The following is a 24216-nucleotide window of genomic DNA, read 5'->3' as shown; positions in this document are numbered from 1 at the left end:
CCTTCAAGTCCTTCCACCAACACAGAGTAGACGAATATTGTTTTTCAACCTGAATTGGTAGCAGACCTATAGACCTATATCCTGTTAAAATATATTAACCCATTAATATTCAACAGCATGTTTCTCTGGTGCAAACATCTTCAAATGTTGCCTCTCCCTTCTCCATTCTCCCCCACATTTGATTGTTCCTACATAGGTTGTAGGCATTGATTTTAGTATTCCAATCAATTGGATCTTCCCAGCAGGTTTCAGTAATAACAATTAGGTCAAAATATGTGCCCAAATGAGCAATTTGGGCTCCTCTTGTTTATTATGCAAGCTTCTAATATTGGTGTATAGCTGACTACAGAATTTCTTATTCTTGGTTTTGTGGGTATCTTGATTAATTCTGTTCTTAACATATTAATTTGATGTTGAGTGAAAGCTCATTTTCCCTTTCTTTTCAGCTTCCTTACATGTTTCAGGGAAGTGCCTCATTAATGCCATGTCCTTCAAAAGAAACAAGGCACAAAGATAGGATCAGTGACTCCCAGTTGTCTCTCTGAGCTGTGCTCCCTAACACTTCTCCTTGAGTCATTATTCCACTGCAGAAGATGGCCAGCTATATCTTAGGAGCTGCAGGGTAGGATCCTGCCAATGAACAGCAGTTCTAGAGGAATTGGGCAGGAGTAAATTGCTTCCCTCAGCAACTCATTTGTGTGTTCCTACATTGCCAGTGTGGCTGGGTTTCTGCTGAGGGCTTTCAATCAAGCTTGAAGCAAAAGCATCCATCTGTGTCAAGGTGAAGTTTTGTCTGCCCTAAGGCATAGCTTGGAAAGGGAGTTATGCTGTATATTTGTATTTATCACTGTTTCCAGTGAAGAGGTGGGGGAACTGGAACCCCTTAGTAGCCATGTATAGATAGAATTCCCTGATAGAGTGTCCAGGAAAGCCCCTCTTGAAAACTAATTCCTAACTGGTTTGGGATCGTAATGATTTTCACTGTGTCATATGGGATCAACTAATCTCAAAAAGATTTCTGACTGTGATTACCTCACTATGGCTAGCACTGGAAATTCCTCTCAAAATACTGCAGTCCACAGGACTGCACATTAAGGACTGCAATTCACTCCAGAGCTTAGTGACTTATCCTACATGCCATTAACTTTTAGGGCAATTTTAATGATGCACTTAGGAGTGCAAAAGGAGATTGTTCCCATAATTTGAAACAAAGCTGCAAACCTGCCCATTTTGTCTGTAAGTATATATTTAAAGCAAGTGCAACACTACCCTGAGCTCTCCCAAAGTTTTGGCAAGTTATGTCTTGAATTCTCTTGACCACGCTGCTGGATCATATGCAAAAGCAGTATTTATTTGGCAATGTGGAAGGTCCTGCTCTCTTATCCAACCACGCAGCTGGCTTAGAAGCAAAGCCCAGCTTTGTCCAGCAGAGATGTATACATGGCTGAAAGATCCTTTCCATGTGCACTGTGGACCACACACTGCTGCTTCAAGTGCGCTTCAGTAAAGGCACCAGCCTTTGGAATTGGATTTTGCAAGAGCAGGCATTACAGGCTTAACAGGAGGATGCCAGGTCTACTTATGACTGCGGTGCCTAGAGGAGGGGAGTTTGAAGATTGGCTCCCTAGTCACAACCCAGCCAAGGTGATTGGCTTGAACAATGTTTATGACAATGACAACGTGTCACTTAATAAGCAAAGGACGTGAGGATGTGCACCATTAGATTTCCCTCATGAGGTGTTAGGGATTTAACACGCCTGAGATCTGGAACTTCTGCTTTGCTTCTGTGCATGTGACACCGTGGATAATGGCAGGAAAAGTTGGCATATTGCAAGACTGGGTCAGCTTTCACACTGCAGAAACCTCCAGTTTCTGGAGGTAACTCAAGTGCCCATTCACTCCAGTGTCCTGCTTCAAATGCAGCTAACTCCTTTTTCTCCAAAGGAAGACGCAACAGCTTCAGAGTAAGGATGAGGGAAAATAAGCATGGTTAGATGATGGTAAAAAACAAAGGACAAGAAAGGCACCAGATGCCAAGGGAGGTATCCCACAATTTCATGAACACACTGGACACCTTTTCTGCAGGCCCAGTGCAGGGTATATGACAAATCTGTCCTCATTTGCTACATATCCTGTGCAAGAAGGAAAATGTGCCTCTGGCTCCAGCATCCTTCCAAGGATACTCCAGCATCCCTGAAAAACCTGCTTAGAATAAGTCTCCACCAAGAGAATACCTGAACATTTAGGGCCTCTGCCTCTGCCTTTATGAATCTTTGCTGTAAAAACAGCAATTCTTTCTTGTTTTATTTCAGTGTTAATTTTACCTACATAGAATACAATCTTGACAGCAATAAATAGGGCTATTTGAAGCTGAAGTGGTATTCAATAACAGTGATGGAATCCGCATCTTAAATCTTTCTAAATCACACACCATTATAGGAATAGCTAAAACATGTGATGCTACCTCCTAACCAGGGTGCTAATTACGATTAAGTTTCTGCAAGTCATATTGAAATACATTAAAACAAATCAGTGGCACTATTACAAATTAAAATAGAAAATATTCGAGGCTTTAAATTGTGTGTGTTTTTTCCACCCTGACTGTGTGACAATTACTGGATAAGTGTTGTCCCCAGTGAGGGGAAGGAACAGATGGCAGCCTGCTAAAAAGCACATACTGTATATCAATTTATTAATTACTAAATGCAATCTGCTAGACGTTCATCACAAGATACTTCAGCTATTAAATTTCAGAGGGATTAGAAATTCAAAACAAATTATTTTAATAATAATTGACTTTGCTATATGTATTGCAAGCATGTTATTTCCTTAGCTTAAAAGCCTGAAATGATTGGGTGCCATCTGTCTAACTACCATTACAACTTTTTTAATATCAAAAAGGCATTTTGCTCAGGTACACATACAAATACTGAATAAAATTAATTAAAAATTAATGTTATGGGCATAGTAGGGCACTTAGGAATCTCACCCTTGTTGGCTGATTACTAGAGCAGGGAACCTGCCTCTTCTAGGGCAGTGATTTATTTCTGAGAGTCTGGCTTGAAAAGCCTTTACTGTTTGTTAGATCTTTAATGGTGTATGTAACTAATGGTTTTCAACACATTCTTGCAAAGGCCTTACTATATCACAAAGTCAACATCACAGATGTGAGCTGGAAATCTACTTTTTTGTGCCCCAATCTACATGCTGTGGAAATACATCTAGCAGGCCGAATAGTGTTGAAATTTACAACTGGCAGAGATGAACACAAATCTGAGCCTGTACCTTGTCCTTCTCCAGTTCTGCCTTGAAGTCTAACAAAATATTGAGGAAACAAAGGGCCTAATTTTATGACTGTATTCTTCAGAACAGGGAAATTGCAGAATGATTCATATGAGCATATAGAGAGAAGACCACACTTTAGGTGCAAATTTAAAGGATCCCACCATCTTCAGCCATGACCCTAGCCAGGCAACTCTTTAAAGTCTGAGTAGAGCTCTTTAAAGCCTCTCCAATATTGCCTTCTGTAGGACAATGGTAGAGTATTGAGAATTTTGAAATTTCTCTCATTTCTGAATTGACAATCATATATTCTTCTTAGAAGTGGCTCAGGATACCCATTGCCACAAGTGACCAACTGCTTGGTTTCAAAACTACAATTTTTATTACGCTAATGAAGTTTCAGACTACTGAAATTAGAAAAAGGGGTCATTTTATTACAACTCAGTGCTAACAGAGCATAGAAAATTGAAATAGCTCATTTAGAATGTCAGAGGGCAACTAGACAATTGTGTCATCCTTAAAAATTATATTACTTCATCTCATTCAGGCATACTGAAAAAATTCTTCTACTCTTAATTCTTTTCCTAAAATCTAATCTTTTCCTAAATCAAATTATTTTCCTAAAATCTATTTTTGTAACAGTAAAGATGATTTGTGGAGAACCTCAACCAGAAGTTCTGTGGTCTTTAGGTGTTTTTTCTTGTAGTACGTGATAACTACTAAGGCAAGATATTGTCTGAAACAATCTTTGACAAAAAAAAAAATTGTGGATTTTTCTCTTGTTTCTAAATCTACTTTTCTTTTGTCTTCTTTTTTTTAATATATAAATGAATGCATTAACATCATACCGTTTGAGAGTAGGAGGGAGAATATGCATGAAGTCAAGTTCAGAACCATCAATGAGATTGTTCTGCAATGAAATGCAGAAGATGAAAAAGAACAGTGTGAATCAGTAGCACAAATCTTAGCTAAGCATGAGGCCAACAGCTAATTTCAGCCGTGGAGACTGCCTCAGGCAGAGCTATAGCAGCTGAAGAGCACAACTCGGATGTTTTCCCAGTACTTTCTTTCAAAGTTAAAAATCCACGAACAGTGCATCTGCACAGCACTTGCAATGCCTCCTGAATGCACACAAGCAGCTGTGCTCATCCATTCCGTGTGTGCAAGCATCACTGGTGCATACACAATCACACTAATTGCATGTATGAGAAACACAGCAAACACTGATTCTGTGATTAACATCTGGAAACGCAGATCCTAGGAAGAAAACACACTTTAAGCTAGTATGTTTGCTTGCTGGGTGGTTCTCTCTCACTCATCTTTGCATTTTTCCACTTCCACTGAAGTTTCCTCGTGCTTCTGAGCAGCAGTGTACCTAGCCCATAGGGCACCGAGTCTCCCCAGGGAATTTGGTTCCCATTTGAGCACCCCTATCCAAGAGTATGAGATTAAACATTCTGGCATGGGTGATTATTGTATCTCAGTATATCCTGACTTCCTCCAAAAGAAAATGAGGAAGGTGGGCCACGATGCAGTTCTTCAGCAGACAGTCCCATAGCTGAAATAACCAGAGAGGAAGAAGTGTGGAGGGCACCATGGAGCACCTCTACCCTGCAGGTCACCCTCTGCCTGGGTCCCTATTCTTCCTTCGTGTTTGGATTCTGAACAATGCATCTCCATCCTCAACAGGTCCAACAGTTTTCTAGAAGTCTGGTTTTCTCTCTGAATTCCCTTAACTTGTAGCAAGACTTTTCACCTTTTAATGTTTTCATGTAACACTTCAACAGCTACTTGAATTATGAAAACACCCCAAATTCTAGTTACAAAAAAATCCTTGAATTTTCAACCAGGGCAGAGTTCAATAACCAAAGCAGCAGTGGATTCCATTCTTTGAAGGACTGCTTTCAGACATGGAAAATGACTCAACATGTTGAAGACTAACCAACTGTCCCACAGAAGTATCACCCAATACTCAGTTTAGCAACGAAGCTACACAGGGACAGGAATAATTCAATGTATCTCAAATAGCTAAGATGTATTAAAAAAGGAAGAAGAGCCAAACAGGATTTTCAATGTCTCGTTGTGTAAATTTCCTTTTACTTAACCTAAAATTAAGAACTAAATCCAACTGTTTTCATACTGAAGAGAAGAAAGAACATTTCAATTGTCCCAAAGGCACTCAGAAGAAACTCTAATACATGAAGGCCTAATGTCACAAAACTGCTGGAGGACAGAGTGGGTACATTGTTTCTTCTGAATTCAATACCCAGGCAGTGCAGAAACTCACCTCGGGCCAAGGGAACCAAATTCAATTCTTTCTGCCTGAAGTGAACTGAATCTACATATTCCACCTCCCAAGACAATGCATCAACTACTTCTGCAAGGTATCGAGGGACACCAAACCTCCTAAGCCGATGGCATTCTATTTTGCATAAATAATTCAAATGCACTGGCATGCTGAGCCCCAGCTAACAAAGCCTTTCCACAGCACGAATCCTTCCTCCCCAGCTCTTTGTCCCAGGCTCAATGAACATTTCAAGTGAGAACAAAAAGAACAGCAATGACAAAAGAAAGCCCATGTGGGTCTCTCTTGCCCCTACAGGTGGATTTGGGCTCAGCCTCCTGCCCCAAATCAAGGAATGAGTATATTTGAACAGAGACCTTTCACCTCTTCAGTGAGCAGACAACAATAGCATGTTCTGGCCTATGTTTTTCCAAACTGCTCTTAAAGCTACCCAAAGAATCCTGACATCTATCAGTCAGCTGCCAATCTCTTCCACATCAACATAGTAACATTTACAAGGGACTTTAACCAGGATTTTTGTATGCAGTTAAAAAATATGAAAAAAACCCAAACCCAACTAATCTCAATGGCATCCAAACTTTTCTAAAACTGTTCTAAAAATAAAAGTGAAACATGGACTGTCGGTCTCAGATTCAGTCAAAGAGAGAAACGGAAAGTTTCTAACCAGGCAGAAGCCTGAGAAAGTGCTGAAAAGAATGCAAATAAGGTTCTTTATCTCTCTTGTTGTTCACATTGTTTATAGTTAAGTTCTACCACTGTGCATCACCGCACTGGTCACCAGTGGTTTGAGTTGTTTTCACTTCAGGACCAATGGAATTGGTCTGGACAAAGCTCTCTATAAAGAACGATGTATTTTGAAATAAATCAGAGTTTTACTCTCTCAGCCTTCTGAGTGGTGTCATCTCATTCCCGTCCTGCCTTAACAGCATCAATGGACTAATTCTGTCATCTGTCTCCTACAAGAACTGCATAGCAGTACCAAGGCCAGAAAGCTTGGCTTGCAGGGAGCAGTTGGAGTGAAATAACAGGCTGGCTAACAAAGGGGGAAGAAGAAGCAAACAGAGCTGGGGAAAGAGTGTAAAGCATCAGAAAAGTCACCTGTGGAGGTAAGAAGAGGAAGTGTTTGGGAAGAAAATTGTTTCTTCAGACACTGTCCCAAAAGGAAACAAAGGTGAGAATGGCCCTGTGCTAGCAGCAGCCCAGGAATTTACTGATAGCAGTAAGGGGGAGAGAAATGCCCCTCTTCTCCTCCAAGGTGAAGAGTGAGCTAGCTCCTGGTTTTTGAAAAGTTAGCTGTTACATTTAGCTACAGAGTGATGCCATAGATCGTTTTCCATAAAAACACTTTTTCACGTAGTTATAGAAGATCTACAGTACTTCAAAACTCACTCCCATCCATATGAAATGCAACACCTTCTTAACAATACCAAAGTCTAAAAGCAAAACAGTTTTTCTGTGTTTGTATATATCTGTGTAACATATTTTTCATTCTATATGTATTCTTGTTAGTAGTATCAAAGTTAGAATATGTTGTTGTTTTTTTTTTTAATCTTTGGAAGAAAATTAAGATGTGTTGAAAGATTGGAACACTTCTACTGCTACCGGGGGTATTACATCTCCTCTTTGAATATACAGCTTTGAACAAAAAAATACTTTATTAAAATACTTCATATAAATAGATATCATAATGCAATTGTTGTATATTTTAGGCAACAAGCTCAACCAAGCATAACGTAACAACTAGATGTTTTATACACTAGGGAAATAAATGGTAAGAAATTTATTGTGAATGGCAATTTTTTGGAGAAAGAGATACAGGTGAAATAGGGATCTAAATATTGCACTGCATTTCTGGTAACAAATGAATAATTATATAGGTCAAATCTGAGAGAATAATATTGATGAAATGCGCACTACAACCTATTCCTCTACCACTACTGTTCTAACATGGCCCAATAACACTGCAACCTGAAAGCTTATTTTAAATCCCATAATTTTCCCACAATTCATGTGGTATACAGTAGCCATGTAAATATATATATATATGCATCTATGAAAGTGACACACATTAGTTTGAAAGAGAGATCAAAATCAAAGATAAGTGGAGTTTGGTACTCACCTCCTTCTCCTGACCCAGAGCCATTATCTGAAAAAATCAACAGAGGGAGAGGGAAAAAAAAAAAGAAAGCAAATGAAAATATTGCTCCAGGAGCAGATGTTTGTACAGGAACTTGTCATTGTAAAACATTACACAGATGTCACATTTCATGAGCCAGCTGTAAAAACAAATATCCCACATAAGGTCTGACATCCTTTAGTATGGTTTGTCCATACTCACTGTGCCCTAGTTTCACTCTTCCCTGTCAAGATATTACTCAAGGAACAGTATTATTCAATACTGAAAACAAATATCTTTCTTAGCCTCTTTTCAACTGTTAGAGATTAAAATTTGTTAAACGAAAAAGAGATGAAGAATACAAAGTCCAATGTTTGGAACATTTATTTTTCCTTACCCTCTAGCCCTGGGAGTGGTACTTCAAGGATTACTTCAACACACGAATCAACTGACTGCAGAAGTACCTCCAGAAGACAACTAGTCATCCAAGTAAGGTTAATTTAAGTCATCTAATGACAAAATTGCTTCTGTCAGTTGAGTCAATCACTTGGTATAAAGATGCTCTAATGACATTGTTATTTCACTGACATTTGACTGACTGGATTAGCATCTGGTGAATGACAGCTTTCAACTGGATCCCATTTGCATTAGCAGTTCAAGTGTCTGCAGGACTTGAGCTTCTTCACTACTCCCAGACAACTAATTCTACTTCAGAGCAATATGTATCTGTTTAGGGACTTTGCATGTGCATCCTGCTGGGCAGCACTCTGCACAGGCTTCAGCTAGCACGGCAGTAAAGAAAGCCCTTAAACACATGAACTGAGTCACAGAACTTCCTGCGAGAATGAATGGCAACTACTGTCAGTGAATTGTTTCCCATTCCCATTAAATTAGCTCCTCTGGAAGCTGAGAGGAGAGCAATGCACTCTGCTCATCCCACACTCTCCTTTCATACCTGCTTTGGTGATGGAGAAGGCAGCTGAACTTCTCTGCTAAAAACTGAAAGAAGAAGGGGGCCAGACAGAGAGAGGAATTTTATTTCCACACATGGAGGAAAAACTGAACTCTCTGTTTGCTCAGTTCCCTTTCCTGCTTTTCTTTAAGGACATGTATTTCTAAGAATAATTCCTTCTAGTGCTTGGATGAAAGTGTGAAATTCCACGTTAATGGGTCACTTCACACATTCAAAATAATTTCCTGTCACATGGAGTATAAGGAATAGAGATTTGTTTTTCTTTCACCTGATTTTTCCTTTCTTTCTTCCTATACCACTATTTGCTGTCTAACAGACTGAGCTTATGACTCCAGAAGGTTGGTTTTTTTCCATTGATAGTGACACACTTTACTGACAAAGCAGGCAATCCCATATAAAATGTCCTTGTTGAGTCAATGGGAAATATGCTTTATGATGCAGTATTGCTTCATTAAGAATTTTGAAGGAGCATAATTTACTTATATGAGTTAATATATAGGATTATTTGTGCTGCTGAAATTGTGTCATAAGCTGTTTTGGGGGAGAGGAAGCTGACATACAAATATGAGCAAGTTCACCATATGTGATGCATATGAAAGACAAAGGGCAAAATGTCTCAGAGAAGCTTGACTTTTTCCATGTTTTTATTTCCAGCTCTCTCTCTCTGCTTTCCCCTGAGGTGAGAAATGTTGCTCAGCCCCAGTGTGAGGGACTCTGGCTAAATCCTGTGTGCATGGGGCAGGGCAGGTACCACACATGGAAAGCACCCTGTAAATCAAGGAGCTGATGTTCAGACCACCCGTCTCTATAGATAATTGGCTTGATATACATGAAGTCCACTTGGCAGGACATCACAGCAGCAGGAGAGATTCATTTCTACTTCTCTGGACTTTCAGCTCTCAAAAAGGATTAAAATAAAAAAGTATCATCCTCTCTAATACTGTATAATTTTCAACTTTTCCCTGGGAGCTATGCTAGGACTCTCGTCTCCAGGGTAACCATGCTAAACTAAGCTGATGTTCCTGCTTTTTTTCTTTTCCCGGGCCTTGGCTAGATTTTCCCAGGCAGCTGCTGGTTATAAGAGTAGCATTTTTTTTGATCTTACTTGGACAAGCAGCCCTGCTCTTTCAGGCCTTTAATGAATTCAGAGTTTGCAAAAGTTGTCTTCATGCACCATGATCAGTCAAGAAAGACACTCAAAGAAGTGAAGATGCTGGGCACAAACAGCATTCCCCCAGCCACTGGTCAGCAATTAGAGGAAGAGTGATTGACCTCTATCTTTATTTAAGCCACTCTTTTCCAAATATGTGTCTTTTCCTTCAAGGTGTTCAAGGCCAGGCTGGATGGAGCTCTGAGCAGTCTGGTCCAGCGGAAGATATCTTCCCCAGGGCTGTGAGGTGGGAGCTGGATTATCTTTAAAGTCCCTTCCAAATGAAACCATTCCATGGTCCTATAAAAATATGCTAATACACAAATATACAAGCTTCTGCTGTGAACTGCTTTAATCCATAAGGAGTTTCTGGATAAAATACACAAAGAAGGACTTGGATGACACACAGCATCTGAATGCTGCAAGCACTCAGCTACAGTCAGAATCTCCTCTTTTGTTCTTTCTGAACAGGAGCCATTTCTGTACTGTGGGACTGCTTTGGTGCAGAGGCAGAAAAACTCCCCAAAACCAAAAGTGTTTGCAGCCTCTCTCATTCAGGAGGGATGGCTTTTCATTCAAAGTGGCATGAAAATTGAACCCGTCTCTTGCTTATTTAGGGCAATAGCTCCAAACTGCTAAGTACAAATAGGAGGGCAAATAGTCCACTGATGAATTTTAAGCAAGTGGACCTTTTCATAAGCCACTCCTAAGAGAATAATTCCTGTGCTTGTTTCTAGTTCTGCATATAGCTTTACTCTCCTTTTTCTTTTTTTTTTTTTTTTTACTTAGAAATCCCAACAGAAAACAATGGACTGTGGCTTCCAAATGTATACAGTACAATAAGAAGCTGCAAGTCTAATCAAGTACTACATTATTCTGTAGTAATTTCCATACAATATAAATCTGGCAGCAGTCAAAATCAATATTAAAACCTGTGTAGGCAGATCCAAAATTTCAGCCATACATTCTTTTTCATTTCTCTTAACAACCATTTTTAATGTCAAAACTTGCATTTTGTTTATTTCTAAAACATCAATAATTGACTCTTTTTTAAACATTGCTTATTTTAGAATCCTGAAACTCTGACAGCCTTCTGGCAAAGGAAATGAGAAAATATGCTGCAAATCACAAATGTCTGTAAAATTTTAATCAAAATATTACCTGCCAAGAAACAGAATAATGATTTAGTGACTAAATCACTCAGTGTAGCCTGTTCTAGTGCTGTAGCTACAGGAGGTATCAATCCCTAGGAAATGAGAAGTATTTTATTCTTGTATGAGATTTGAAAATCTGATATACTTTAAATATTAAACAGTTGTTCCAACACTAAGGAGGAATTTCATCCTATTGTCTTGGTACATCCCAACTCTGATAGGAAACCAGTGAATCTGTACTTGTCTCCCAATGACGCCCTAGAACAAAGCATTTAATAGCAAATTCAAAGGTAACCAATGAAAATTAATGGGTGTCTACAAAATATATTTTAATTTTATATATGAGTCTCCATTATGTGTGCAACAGATCAAGAGCACAAATACGTCGCTGTCTTGTCAGGGCATGGAGAGATTCTGGGTTATGGCTTTTATCATCCGATATTTTCATGTCACCCGAAGCACATCAGACACTCAGGGAGCAGCAGGTGCCATTCTAGTGGAGCTCTGCTGAGGCACTTAAAGTTGCAACAGTGTAGAGTGCAGTATGCAGCCTGAATCAGAACCTCTTATGCTGCATTTCCTGGCTTTTATGTAGGACTTAAAGAAAAGAAGAGGAAGGTTGAAAAAAAAAAATTCCCATACTAGTTGAATAATGTAGTAATTAGCTGCCAGCAACCTGAGGCTGAGAAAAATTGATTTTTCATTTTGAAATTTCTCTTTCTTAGTAGAGTAGAATGCACATATAAAAACTTTTTGTTGTTCCTAAAACATTATCCTAGGATTTTGTTTTATTGATAGAAAGAAACTTTCATGCTGTGTGTCCATTTCTTAAAATTAGTTAAGCATAAAATTAAAAAATATTATTTAATTATGCCCTTCTCGGGCATTGTTATAGTAATATGTGAGTCCTACAAAACTGGATTGCTTTTTTTTTTCCTATTTCTTCAGCACCTGGAGATAATTTATAGGTGGGAGATTGGGAAAGACAGTAGATTCAGTCATCAGCCTGAGGGATGCTGGAATCAAGCTTCTGAGCTGGGCACAAAACATGGGCTTCCTTCAGTAGTAGGACCAACAACACAGATGGTTTTGGACCTTAGCAAACGAGAGCCAGACCTCAGAACAGGTCTGTTCTGCAGTCAAAGGCCTTAGAGCAGCTGGTGTGAAACATGCTGCATTTAAATGAGGTAACTGGGACTGGCAGCAGTGAGGACTTGGACTAGGTACCCTGCATGTGCATTTCCTATAATTTCCAGATAAGATTCTGCAGCTACCAGTGAGCTCCAGGTGTGATAGCTCTAAATTGTCATTGCAATTAACCAACAGAAAGTTAGTAAGGAGTGTGCATCTGACCCACGGTTATCCTTTTGGCTGCCATATGGATGTAAGCTTGTTTAGATTAATCTGAACAACCGTTCTGTATCCAAAGATGAGGGATGTCTCACAACTTAGTATTTTGTGTGTATTATTTATGTACCAAAGATTGCAGTTGTTGACAGTACTGAGTCATTTAATTTCATTCTAAGAAAGCCAGCCATGAGTCTGGTCTCACCAGCTTTGAATCTACACAGAGGTTCAGAACTTTACCTGGTGGTTAAAGTTTCCATGTCTAAGAGTATGTTGTAATATTCAAGACAAGGAAAACCTGTCCCATGTATCTGAAATATAAAAAAAAAACCTATGCTTTAAGTGTGTGGAAAGACAAAAAAGAAATGTGAGGTAGAATGATTTTGTAAGTTATGCATATCTTCAATGTAATGACCCAAAGTCAAAGATGATGCCTTGGATACAGGTAGTGTGGCAGTCAGTGTCACTTGTTGGATGCTACACTAATTCTGTATATCCTAAAAGTAAAAGTCCTAAAGAAATGGCTAATTTGGAATCTGCTCCAAATTTGTTAAAAGCCTTTTAATGGATATCAACACTCCTCTATAAGCAACACAGAAGCATTCATAATCTATTTTCTCAGATAAAGTATTTCAGCTTATAATGTTTATTTATTAATCTGTTAGCATATCAGAAGATATATCAGATTTCTTGTCTAGCAAAAGGTTCCATTCCTAAATAGGGCTCGGGCTTTCCACATTATTTCATTCTATGAAAAGCACAAAAAATTTAATTGCTGGAATTAAGGGCAAAACTAAAGAGCTAACCATAAAACATCACTCATTAATGACACAAAGTGGTGTTTTACATACCAGAATAACAAGGTCCTCTTGATACCATTGTTATCTCTTTCTGATGCTTGCAAGCAGCTCTCCTGAGGAAGCATTCATTTTGGTAAGTGTCTCCATTTGATCCACAAACTGGAATATAGTTTGTGTGACACTGGAAAAGAAATTATAAAATAACCCAGTTGTACAGAAATCAAGTGATTAATCTGAGCTGCATATTAATATACAGGAAGATAGTTGTGTTATTAAAAGCATCTTATAACCCTTTTTGCTAAAAACTACTTGAAATATATTCGTTTTTCAGTATCACTGTATGTATTCCTTTTGGATCACTGAAATAATAGTCTAACTCCACATGGACTGAACATAGGAATTCAGTAGGAAAGATTAAAAGCACAAAATAACTATGATGGGACTTTGTACTGGCTAGAGGGAATATGCCAAGCATCTAGAAGTATTTGAAGGATAAACACTGAGGCAGGAGAAAACTTCAAGATAATACAAGAAAGCATGACTAGGCACAGGGGGCTGAAACTGAGCAAAGGAGAATTTAAGGAGAACGGTGCTTAAGGGGAGATTTGCTGACCTTTTTCTTCAGAAGAGTCTTACAAAAGTGGAAAACAATAGCCATTCTCATTAAATTCAAGAGCATAATGAGTCTTTTACTTGGTCAACAACTATAATAATGCTTTTCTATTAGTACACTGAAAAATTTAAATTTTAAATTTAGTAGAATTTGATACAAATAAAAAGAAAGAAAGGAAGAAAGGAAGAAAGGAAGAAAGGAAAACTTATCATTCCAAATAGCTTTTGCAGAAGCCACCTGCATTTTGCTGTTTTCTTATATTCTAACAAAAATGGATTATAAGCCCCTAGTACACATAATGTGCATTAAGATTCTGGGACCACCGATCTGCCTAACATCTGAGAGTGCTGCATGACTTCTTGCTGAACTGGAGGTCCAAACCCTGCTTTACAGCACGAAAAAGGAGATATTGCCCTGTTTGGGGGTGTGGTGGTAACTGTAATGTCAGACACCTTTTGCATCTTCAACATCTTTTTCTCTTTGTTAAAAAGAATCCAACCAAAAACCAAGAAGCAATGATGAAATAAAGTAGCTACAAAATTTCTTAACCACACAAGGTTTATTATTAAACTGGTATAGTTCAACCCATGAGAGTGCATGCAGAAATAACATTAGTTAAGTTAAAATTACTTAAATGACTTAAAAATAAAAGAGTTTCTTCTCCCAATTCCAAATGAGAGTCTCTCTCACAACAGCTTCTTTATGCTTTGACATACATAACGGTCAAAATACTGAAATGTTAAAATGTCATTTTGAAGGGTATTGCCCTCCAATCCTTTGTCATCCTGCCATAGATGACCAACTGAGAATGAACTAAGCAAGTACTGACAAAAATAAATCATTCTGCCAGCTCTGAAAATTATTTCTATCAGTTCTGTAATACTTCCTTATATTAAGTAGCTCTTAGACACTCAACTACAGCCCTTAGTCCTGCCACATGCCATACAAAACAGTCATTTCTAGAGAGCAATTAACAGGCAACTCCCAAGGAGGACAGTACTTTCTGAGAGATGATTGTCTGTTCAATAGATAATTCTCAATTCTCACTAAGTCTCTGTGTGATGATTTGAATTTGCAGGTTCTGTTCTGAGGATAGAAAATGTAAAGTAAAAGGATTCCTTTTGTACAGTTTGGTAAGCCTTTAGATTTGTTACAGTACAGCCCAACGTTCTCCAAGCATCCTTCAGAAGTTAAGGTGTTTTCTTGTGAGGAAGTACTCTAATACCTCTAATACCTCAAATGGTCGAAAGGGAGAGCATCTCTTTATGTACAGGATCTGCTCAGCACAGTGTGCCATGGGAAAATCCATCCGAGGTCCATCCAGTGCTGTGTGATTTCAGAGCTTCCAACATCTGAATGGACTGTAAGATTTGCTCACTGTCACTTTGCTCTTTTTCCTATTCTCTCCTATAAAAGCAGTTATCTTAGTAAACTGATTGTTGTCAAGCCTTTCTTACAGAAATTGGAAAAGAGCCCTAAGATGTCTTTCTCTCTCGTCATCCCACCTCACCCCATCTTACCTCCCCCACTGGTTCATAACACAAGCACTGTGTTGATCAGTTTTTCATTCAGGTTTTGTAAAACTCATCCAAAACAGAGCAAAATACCTTTTAGCCTGCAGAGCTCTTGCTGCCATGACATTAGAGGTGTTTCAAACGCTGAAATTTGTCAACCTGAAAAAAGGTTGTGCCAGTCTCAGCTTTAGTTCAGGGGTGGTTCTGATTAGTTGTGCTGCTCTGATCCCCAAAACAACCCTCTGCCATGCAGACCTCACTGCAGGTACAACTTCCATGTCAGGGGAAGAGGAGGGGCAAGCACTGATCTCTTCTCTGTGGTCACCAGTGACAGAACCCAAGGGAATGACGTGAAGTTGTGTCAGAGGAGGTTTAGGTTGGATATTAGGAAAATGTTCCTCACCCAGAGGGCGTTTGGGCACTGGAACATAATACCCAGGGAATGGTCACAGCACCAGCCTGACAGGGTTTGAGAAGTGTTTGGACAGTGTTCTTGGGCACACAGGGTGACTCCTCCTGGCATGTCCTGTCCAGGGTGAGGAACTGGACTCAATGACCCAAATCAGCATATTCAGGAATTTTGTGATTTCCTTGCTAGCAGGAACATCTTACCTGACCACAACCTGGATCCCAGATCAATTTAATTTTGCAGCTCTCTTGTTAGGGTACCTTTTTCTAAAAATGGCAGTTTTAACAACATAAGAAATGCCTTGCTGGATTAATTCAGCAAGTGTTTTCCTGGCTAAAGCTTTTGACATACATAACATATAAGTTATATACAAAGACACAGATGTCTGAATGACAAGAAGGGGTTGCAAAGTAATCTTAGGAAAAAAATGCAGTGACACAGTTATAGGAAACACACTTCTGGAAGAACAGGCTGATATTCCCACATCTTCCTTTCAGTGCCTCTTCAGCTGAACCACTATACATAAATGTGCCTATTTTCCTTTCAAAACCTTGCAGTATCAGAATAAAAAATAGCTAGCTGTCAGATATTCTTGCATGTGAGGAATCTAACAGTTTGGGCTGGGTGTTTGTTGCCTGGAAATTTTGGTGCTGCTAGTTGCAGCAAGTTGAGTAAGCTCAATTAAATTTGAGAATTACAGGAAGATTTTCAACCTGCTATGTTTGAAAAACACAGTATCTTCTCCTCACCCATAGACTTCTCTCCTAAGAGTACAGAATAAATTATTCAAGAAGTACAAGTAAACATGCAAGTAGTTTAAAAACAATACATTTTAAAAAGCACTCTTCAAAACAAATTAACAGTTTAGTGCATGGACTAGTTCTTTTCTTAATGTCTTCAAGACCTGGTTATTAGGAAGTCACAAAATTTACCACCAAAAAACAAAAAAAAAGAAATGAAACCTCTGGTTATCCTAGGGTTGATTTTTTTCTTTTTTTTTTTTTTTTTAATCATTACTGGGCTTTGATTTTACTATTTTGCATAAATAAATGTTACAGACAGACTGAGAAACATGAAAAAGCCTTTTCTCATGAGAATTTTTTCACCCTTTAAAAGACAGCTAGAACAATGTCCCCAGCACAGGTGACCAGAACACTATTAAAAGCCAGCTCTGAAACACTGGAATCCAAAACCAGTGTAAGATCATATACACACCGTTGCTATTCTGATTCCCCTTGATTTATTATTTATTGGAAACAGAACACACAATTATTTTTAAAACACTAGAAGACAGGCCACTCCAGGGTTTGCTGATAACACTGCCAGCTCTTCCAGTCTTGGCATGAGTCTTGTACATAATATTTGATACATTTGCCTTGTCTATAAGTCTATAAGTTGTGAAAAGAAAGAGCTACTGTATTTTACTCTAAAAATGTTGGTGGCAGGAGGGGAGAAGAATTGTCATGATAGTTATAATAACTGTAAACTAAAGGCTCAAAAACCAACAAAAAATTGAACCTGATATTTGCTTATTTTTAAAACTTCATAAGACATTTTTTTTTTTTTTTTTTTCTGAGCAGGACTAATTCAATGTTCTAATTCATAACCTTTTTGATCACTGGTGACCCTGCTATTATCTGGTGCAATCAGTGCCATTGGTAAAGGAGCTTATGGTTAGAGTCCATAATCCTATTCCTGAGCACAGTTTCTGAAGCAGTGACTCTACAAATACTTCTGAATACTGAAGGATTTTTTAGAAATGGCAAACAAAAAGGTGAGCAGCCCTTACCTGGAACTGACACGCACATTTCAAGCCATCGCCCTCTTCCTTGCACACTCCTCCATATTTACATGACGATTCATCACACGCTCTTACATCAGATTCCCTTACATTTAACTCTGCAGAAAAACAGAAAAATGAGAGAGAAGAGATTTGTAAGATGAGTTATTTTGAGGACTGCCTTGTCCTTAAATCCTTGGAGCACACCTGCTGCCTTACTCCCATATAGAAAGTAAAGGAAAAATACCAGAGCTCTTTCCCAGGCAGCCCTGCATGGGCTGAGCCCTGCCCCTGGGCTCCCCTCCAGGAGCACATCCTGCTCCTCAGAGGAAGTTTTGCCTGGATGAGAGACTGGTTGTGGCTAAATGCTGATTCACCACATAAACAGATACAGAGAAAGCATGTATTTATTCTACCCAAATTCTCTTCCATGTTTCCCCTGATGGGGATGCCACAGTGTAAAACTCTTCTCTACAGAAGTTGTTTCTAGTAGGAGTCAGTAGGTTTACACAGGTTATAGCCTATGTTTCCCACCTACTACCTCTTTTTGCTTTACTCTCTACAAAGATCCTGAGGAAGTAGAAAAGCTGAACCATCAGAATTTCTCTGCCTGGTTTTTCAGTCTCTGCCATGGCCACATTATTATCCTTCAGACTAAAAATAAAGCCAACTGTGTTTAAATTTTGCTTGCACTCTAGAAGCTAGAGTAATGAACCAGAGATCTGTGTCTTAGTTCCTGCATAAAAATATGGAGCACAAGTGGCAGCTCCTGTCGCTGTAAGCTTGCAGCAGAGGCACAGCTGGCAAGAGGCAAACCAAGGTGTTTTACACATCAACTGCATAAGCACTAGCTCCAGTACAAAGGTCTCCTAATTAGCTTCAAGCTCTTTCTGGACATCACAATCCAAGGCTAGTTTTAAAAGAGAATAAATATATTCTTTTGAAATAAGTATTTGATTTGAATTATATATAGGAAAAAGAGGAAAACAAAGCACAAGTGGGATGATGGAGGTGGTCAGTGTCCACCTAAATGTGAGCTCATCAGGCTGTGCGGGAACCGTGCTGGTGTCATTGATTCCAATGAAAATGTGAAAAAACACCAAGGTCTCTGGAAAAATCCCCTGACACTGTTAAGTGTGCAGTGAAATCAGAGGATATGATTCAAAGATGTCTGTGCTATGGTTCAAGCCAGAAACCTTCAAGACTACATAGCAAGCATGATCCACGAAAGAGGTTCACTGACAGTGGTGTGATTTAAAATTATGTCTGTGACTTTTAATAAGCAAGCCCTATCCAGAAAACTGGCTTAAAGAAAGAACTGAACACCAGCCATTCAGAAATGGGGAAAGGTAGGTCAAAAGCCGAAGGAAATAATCCTCGCTGCCACTTAGAGTCTCAAATAGGCAATCAGCCTCCTTCTCAGAGTAGTATCAGCAGTTTGGTATGACAGTGATAGACATCCTGGAAAACTGCTCCTATGTGTTTATATAACATTATACACCCACACATACAGTTTATATAAATAAATAAATAAAGAAACAATAATTACTGTAATAAATTTTACCACTTTTGCCACATGCTTCTATATTTAAAAGAGCATAATTATGTATTTTTTTATGGCACTGAAGTTACAGGATTACAGCTCAATGAAAAGTCCAGTTATAATCCACATATTTTTTTGTCAGCCATGAGAAAAAATTGAGAAACATATTGATTCTTTTCCCTCTGTACGTCCATCACTCCCAAAAGCGTAAATGAGGAGGGCAATGTCTGTAATAAAGGGCAGATAGGTATCCTGGTTGCCATCACAACCCCGTGCCTGTGTTCTCTAATGTTATTCTTAATGTCACCGTTTATCAAGCGTGACTGCTGCATTGTAGGGACCAAGCTAATGTGACAGAACATTGCAGCTTTTCAATTTAATGTGTTCATAACTCCCTCCTGAAGGAAATGTGCGTTTCTTTCTCTTCATGAAGGTTTGTTCCACGAAGATGAACAAACTATAAAAATTAATTAAGGGGAAATGATTGTCATATCTGAAAGAAGGGTCCACCTTTAGGTGATACCACATTTGAGAAAATGCAATTCTAAAAAGGAATAACCATACAGTCAAAATAGAGTGCACTGCTTTCAAAATATTGTGTTCATCAGGTCAGGAAGGAAATCAGATGTTTGTCCCCCCGGCTCAGCTCTCAGCTGAGCATGCTGGACTCAGTGCTTTGCAACATCCTACCCCCTGCTCTCAACCGGCAGAAGAAATCCCTGGGCAGCAGCAACTCCTGCTTGAATTTCGGTGAGTCTCCACAACATCCAACTGCCTAAGTAGCATAGTGCAGACTTTTCCTCTATATTGGTGTTCCTCCAGTCTGGAGAGGGCACACAGACATCAGAAAGCAGCCCCTTCACCACAGTGGTGGGCAAGGGACATCACTTTTTTGCAGAGGAGGACGTGGTGGGCTCAAAAGAGAGATCAGATAGCAGTTCAGCATCAAGGCTGAACTCCAGATGTACTTGTTCATAGCTTATTTCTCTGCCTGCAAAAGCCAGAGAGAAAGGGAAAGACTTCAGAACAAAACTATAAGAAATTGTATGAAGATAGGGGTGCAGAATTAGCTCTCGTGAACCTCCTGCACCCCAAGGAGAAAAGACATCTGTCTTTGTTTTTGATTCCAAAGGAGGAATTAAGTGGACAGAAAGGACACAGCTTTAATGGTTACTTCATTTTAGGCATGGGCTGTTTTTCTTTCCATATAAATGATAAATACTGATTATAAGCTTTATGACATTAAATGAACACTGAGCAGGAAAGGTCATGCAGAGACCAGGAGACAACATGATTTCCCAAAGTTGTACAAAAACAAGATATCCTGTTGACTGACACTTGAACATGACAGATGAACTTTATTCTATAACAGGATGCCATCTAATCCCTTATTCCATTCAGTGGCAAATTCCAGCATCAGAGAAATCAGGCCTCCAACATGTGCATGATTACTGATGGAATCACAAGTACCAGGAAGTGTGGTGGCTGTAATTACTTCTACATCCACAGCATTCCGTTCAAAAAGGAATACATGTGGATGGGTGGATGGATATTAAAAGAGTGATGTGAGGAGGAACAGTAAATGTCTTGCATGTCTGAAATATGCTCTCTTTTCAGTGAATTCCCCACAGACAGAGAATTAAAATGGAGTCTCTGCAATTATTTCCAGAGTAGTGGAATCATCATTGTAAGAACAGATCCATGAGAAGAGCAAGAATATGCAGCAAATGGTTTAGGGTAATTTCTTGCATGTTTCTTTAACGCCTAATGTAACTAATTTCCTTGACTTCCAGCAGGTATAAATAAGAGAAAGCCTCAGTGTGATTCATTAGGCACAGTGAGAATATGCTAGGTAGCAATCCATCAATTCCCAAGAGAAAATATAATTAACGCAATTAAATCAGGCTTCCAAATTTATGATAAAATTAATCTCCAAAGACCTGAAATGAGGCATTAAAAATGATTTGCTAGTATCTGTTCACCCAATACACTTCCTGGTTGTGTGAGGCCTGACTGGCACAGAGCAACTTGCAAAGACCTACAGCAAGGTCTTCTGGGTTTGTCTTTTTTCTCTGTCAGAAATAATTCATTTTGTGAAAATTTGTTACATCACTAAAAATGAGGAGAGACTTCTCCATTTTGAGCCTTTTCAGAGAATATGAAGTACAGCTTGATACAACTAGCTTTAGATCGGCTTTTTGCCTGTGACCTCAAAATGCATTTCTCTGAGGTTCTTGTTAAAAGGTAAATTACATGTGTCAAAATGCTGAACCTGAAGATGAAATCAAATTTGTAGCTTTAAGTACATCAAACATGTTGTTTCCATCTGGATACCTCAAGAATAAAGTAAAATCTAAGATGGGCAAATCTGTTTGCTTTGCTTTTTCAAAACTCATGTTTCTCCTGAGGTTGACAATAGTACATAGTAATGATGAATGGATATAAGGAACCAAAAAATACCTTTCCCACATGAAAGTGAGGGTGTGAATATTGCAGCTGTGCCTGAGGAAAAAAAAAAACAAAACAAAACTCTGCCTGCCTGTCTATCTATTTTCTCTTTCTATGGGTGAGATTCCAAACAGTAGAGGTGTTGGGACCCCTTGTTGCCTTTTGCTCTTGACCCATGGGTTTGGTAAAAAAGGGCAAGCAATTCTCACCATTTTCATTAGAGGGAAAAGGATTTTCTGTCCTCCAAGCAGTTTGTTCTTTGTGAAGCCAAGGTTTAAATTAGGCTGTACGACCTCTCGTGGAGGTCATATATAGACACATACACATAGACAGACCTGGGAGAGTTCACAAAATGTCTGTAACTCTACAGGTCAATAGAACCCCCAAAGTTGTAAGAACTTGAGTTGAGTCAACATCGGCTTGGAAAAGGGGGTCAGGAGAAATTATGTTCTGTAAGAATATGTTAGAGCACACAAAGTCTACTGGAGACAGTTATGTTATGACTGAAGCCTCAGGACCACAAAACAGAGTCAAAGAAGGCAAAATCTGATGAACAGAAAACCTATAACCTGTTTGGTTTTGGGAGTCAGTCTTATGACTCTGGATTGGCTTGGACAAAGGACTGGCTTTTTTTTTGTTGTTGTTTTGCCAAATTATTTATAAATGAATGGAGAATTTAATAGGGGGAAAAGACACCCAACAAAGTCTTTCCCTTATAAAGGGGATTATAAAGCTGAGGTGCTCACACAAGAAGTACAATAATAACCCGAGTCTTAAATCGAGTTCCTGAATAAAACTTTACCTGCCAGTCACAGCTTTTGCCACACAACAAAAATGATATTCAGAACCAGGCCTCTAATCCCACGCTTCTCAAAGACAGCCTACCACTTCAGCCAGGTGAGTTTGAATGGCACTGCAAAAAAAACTTTTCCAGGGAAGTATTTTGAGTGTCCCTGGAATACCTTTGCTCACCTCCTGCTGCCAGCTCAGAACAAAACTGCACAATTCTCCTGTAAATAAATCCTACCCATCGCTTGCAGACATACGAGCATCCCATCTGGTAGTGGCTTCAGTCACTTTAGATTTCCATCACCTCCAGAGACTCTGACATTGGTTCAGACACTTAGCTCACATGCACAGATCTATACGCAAACATTTACATTTAGATGTCTTCATCTACAAGGTCATCTCCATCCCACAGCTTTTCAAAGTACATTCAGAATAGCCACTCCTGCAGGAAGTCATGCAAATGCTTACAGAGCTGTCTCACCCAGGCTCTGAACAGAAAGTGTAATTGTGGGAACTTCCTAATATCTAGGAAAGGTATACATTAGGAAAAACACCTTAAAAATACCTAAGCTTCCCCTGACACAGCTTCCTGCCTTTCCATCATGTCCTGTCACTGTTCACCAGAGAGGAGAGATCAGTGCCTGCCCCTGTTTCCCCTCCTGAGGAAGCTGCAGACCACGAGGAGGTCTCCCCTCAGTCTCCACTTCCCCAGGCTGAACAGACCAAGTGACCTCAGCCACTCCTTGTGTGGCCTCCTGTCTAGACCCTTGACCCTTTCCCCATCCTTCTTGCCCTCCTTGGGACATTGCTGGCTTTAGCACCAGAACTGCAACCAAAGGAGAAAGTGGCTTTTCTTGCTCCATCAGTTAGAGAACAAAATACCACTAAAACACTGGAACCACAAGCTTCCCAAGGAAGTGTATATTTTTGATAAAACCTGAGATTACCATTTATTTGATAATTAATGAACAACATCTGCATTACGTTTTCCAGAGCATTTTATTATCCTCATGTTTCAGCAGTTGTGGATTATGTAAATCACAATAATTTGCATTGTAGAGTTTATGTTTGCTGATTTTCTTCTCAGAAATTTTCATAGGTTATGGGTAAAGAGAGCAGACAAGCCCCTCAGACAAAATTAGCAATTACTTGTCCAAATAAATAATACTTACTTATGTCAAACAAGGCAAAGCAAGACAGAACAGGTCATACTATCTTGCTCAAATGAAAAATTATGTTTTTGGAAAAGAAAACAGACAATAAGACAAACTACTGGGAAATAATTCAGGGAGAAGAAGGATGCCCTTCAGACACTGCATATCCCCTTTGAAGACGGCTGTTGCCACTGATTTGAGGTGACAGTTTAGCAAAAAAAAATTATAAGAAATTAAGAATGTGGAGAGTGGAAAGAGAAGAGCAACAAAAAGAATTTTTAAAGAAAGGCAATCAGAGAAGAAAAAAAGAAAAATCAAAATGTAACACAAGAAAATCTTAAACAAATGTAAGCTTTAAATAATTAAACCAGTTAAAATTAATTTAAATGTCCTTTTCGTTATGTGATACGGTATAATTTTCTTTCAGACTTGAATTAAAAGAGAACAATTCACTGGGACAGCCGAGAGGTTATATGGAAAAAAAAAATTAAAAGAAATATAATTATTAAAATTAATTTACTCTAAAAAAACCTAGACAACTGTAATCTAACAGCATGCAAATACTCCCACATTTTTTTTAATTGGTCAATTCATGGATGCCATGTGTGGCTGATGGCAAATCTGCTGTTTTGGAAACAATCTTAGGCAGTATTAGAGGATAGCAAAACCTGTTTTGCTGTGTCTCAGTGCAATATTTAATGCTCAATTGTGCAGAAAGAAAAAATAAAGCTGTTCTTTGGCTCTTGAAAATGCTATCTGAGTGAATAAAGCTTGAAATATTTCCCTAAAACTACTTTTACAAGACTGCATTAGCTTTTGATTGCTTAAGTGCTGTCCAA

General features: G+C 38.9%; 1 protein-coding gene across 2 annotated transcripts in view; it reads right to left on the bottom strand.

Annotated features, from left to right (window-relative positions):
* The window catches only part of TMEFF1 (transmembrane protein with EGF like and two follistatin like domains 1), a 114532-nt gene that overhangs the window by 28957 nt on the left and 61359 nt on the right, over nucleotides 1–24216 (bottom strand). For both annotated transcript variants that reach the window (XM_030265830.4, XM_072924436.1), the window contains exons 2-4: nucleotides 17453–17562; nucleotides 13179–13308; nucleotides 7707–7733 (exon numbers count right to left, since the gene is read on the bottom strand). In XM_030265830.4, the coding sequence (XP_030121690.4) occupies nucleotides 7707–7733; nucleotides 13179–13308; nucleotides 17453–17562 (267 nt within the window). The remainder of the gene's footprint in view (nucleotides 1–7706; nucleotides 7734–13178; nucleotides 13309–17452; nucleotides 17563–24216) is intronic.

The sequence above is a fragment of the Taeniopygia guttata genome, chromosome 2, assembly GCF_048771995.1.
Source record: "Taeniopygia guttata chromosome 2, bTaeGut7.mat, whole genome shotgun sequence".
In the NCBI taxonomy this organism is placed as follows: domain Eukaryota; kingdom Metazoa; phylum Chordata; class Aves; order Passeriformes; family Estrildidae; genus Taeniopygia; species Taeniopygia guttata.
This window is presented reverse-complemented; position numbering and strand designations above follow the sequence as displayed.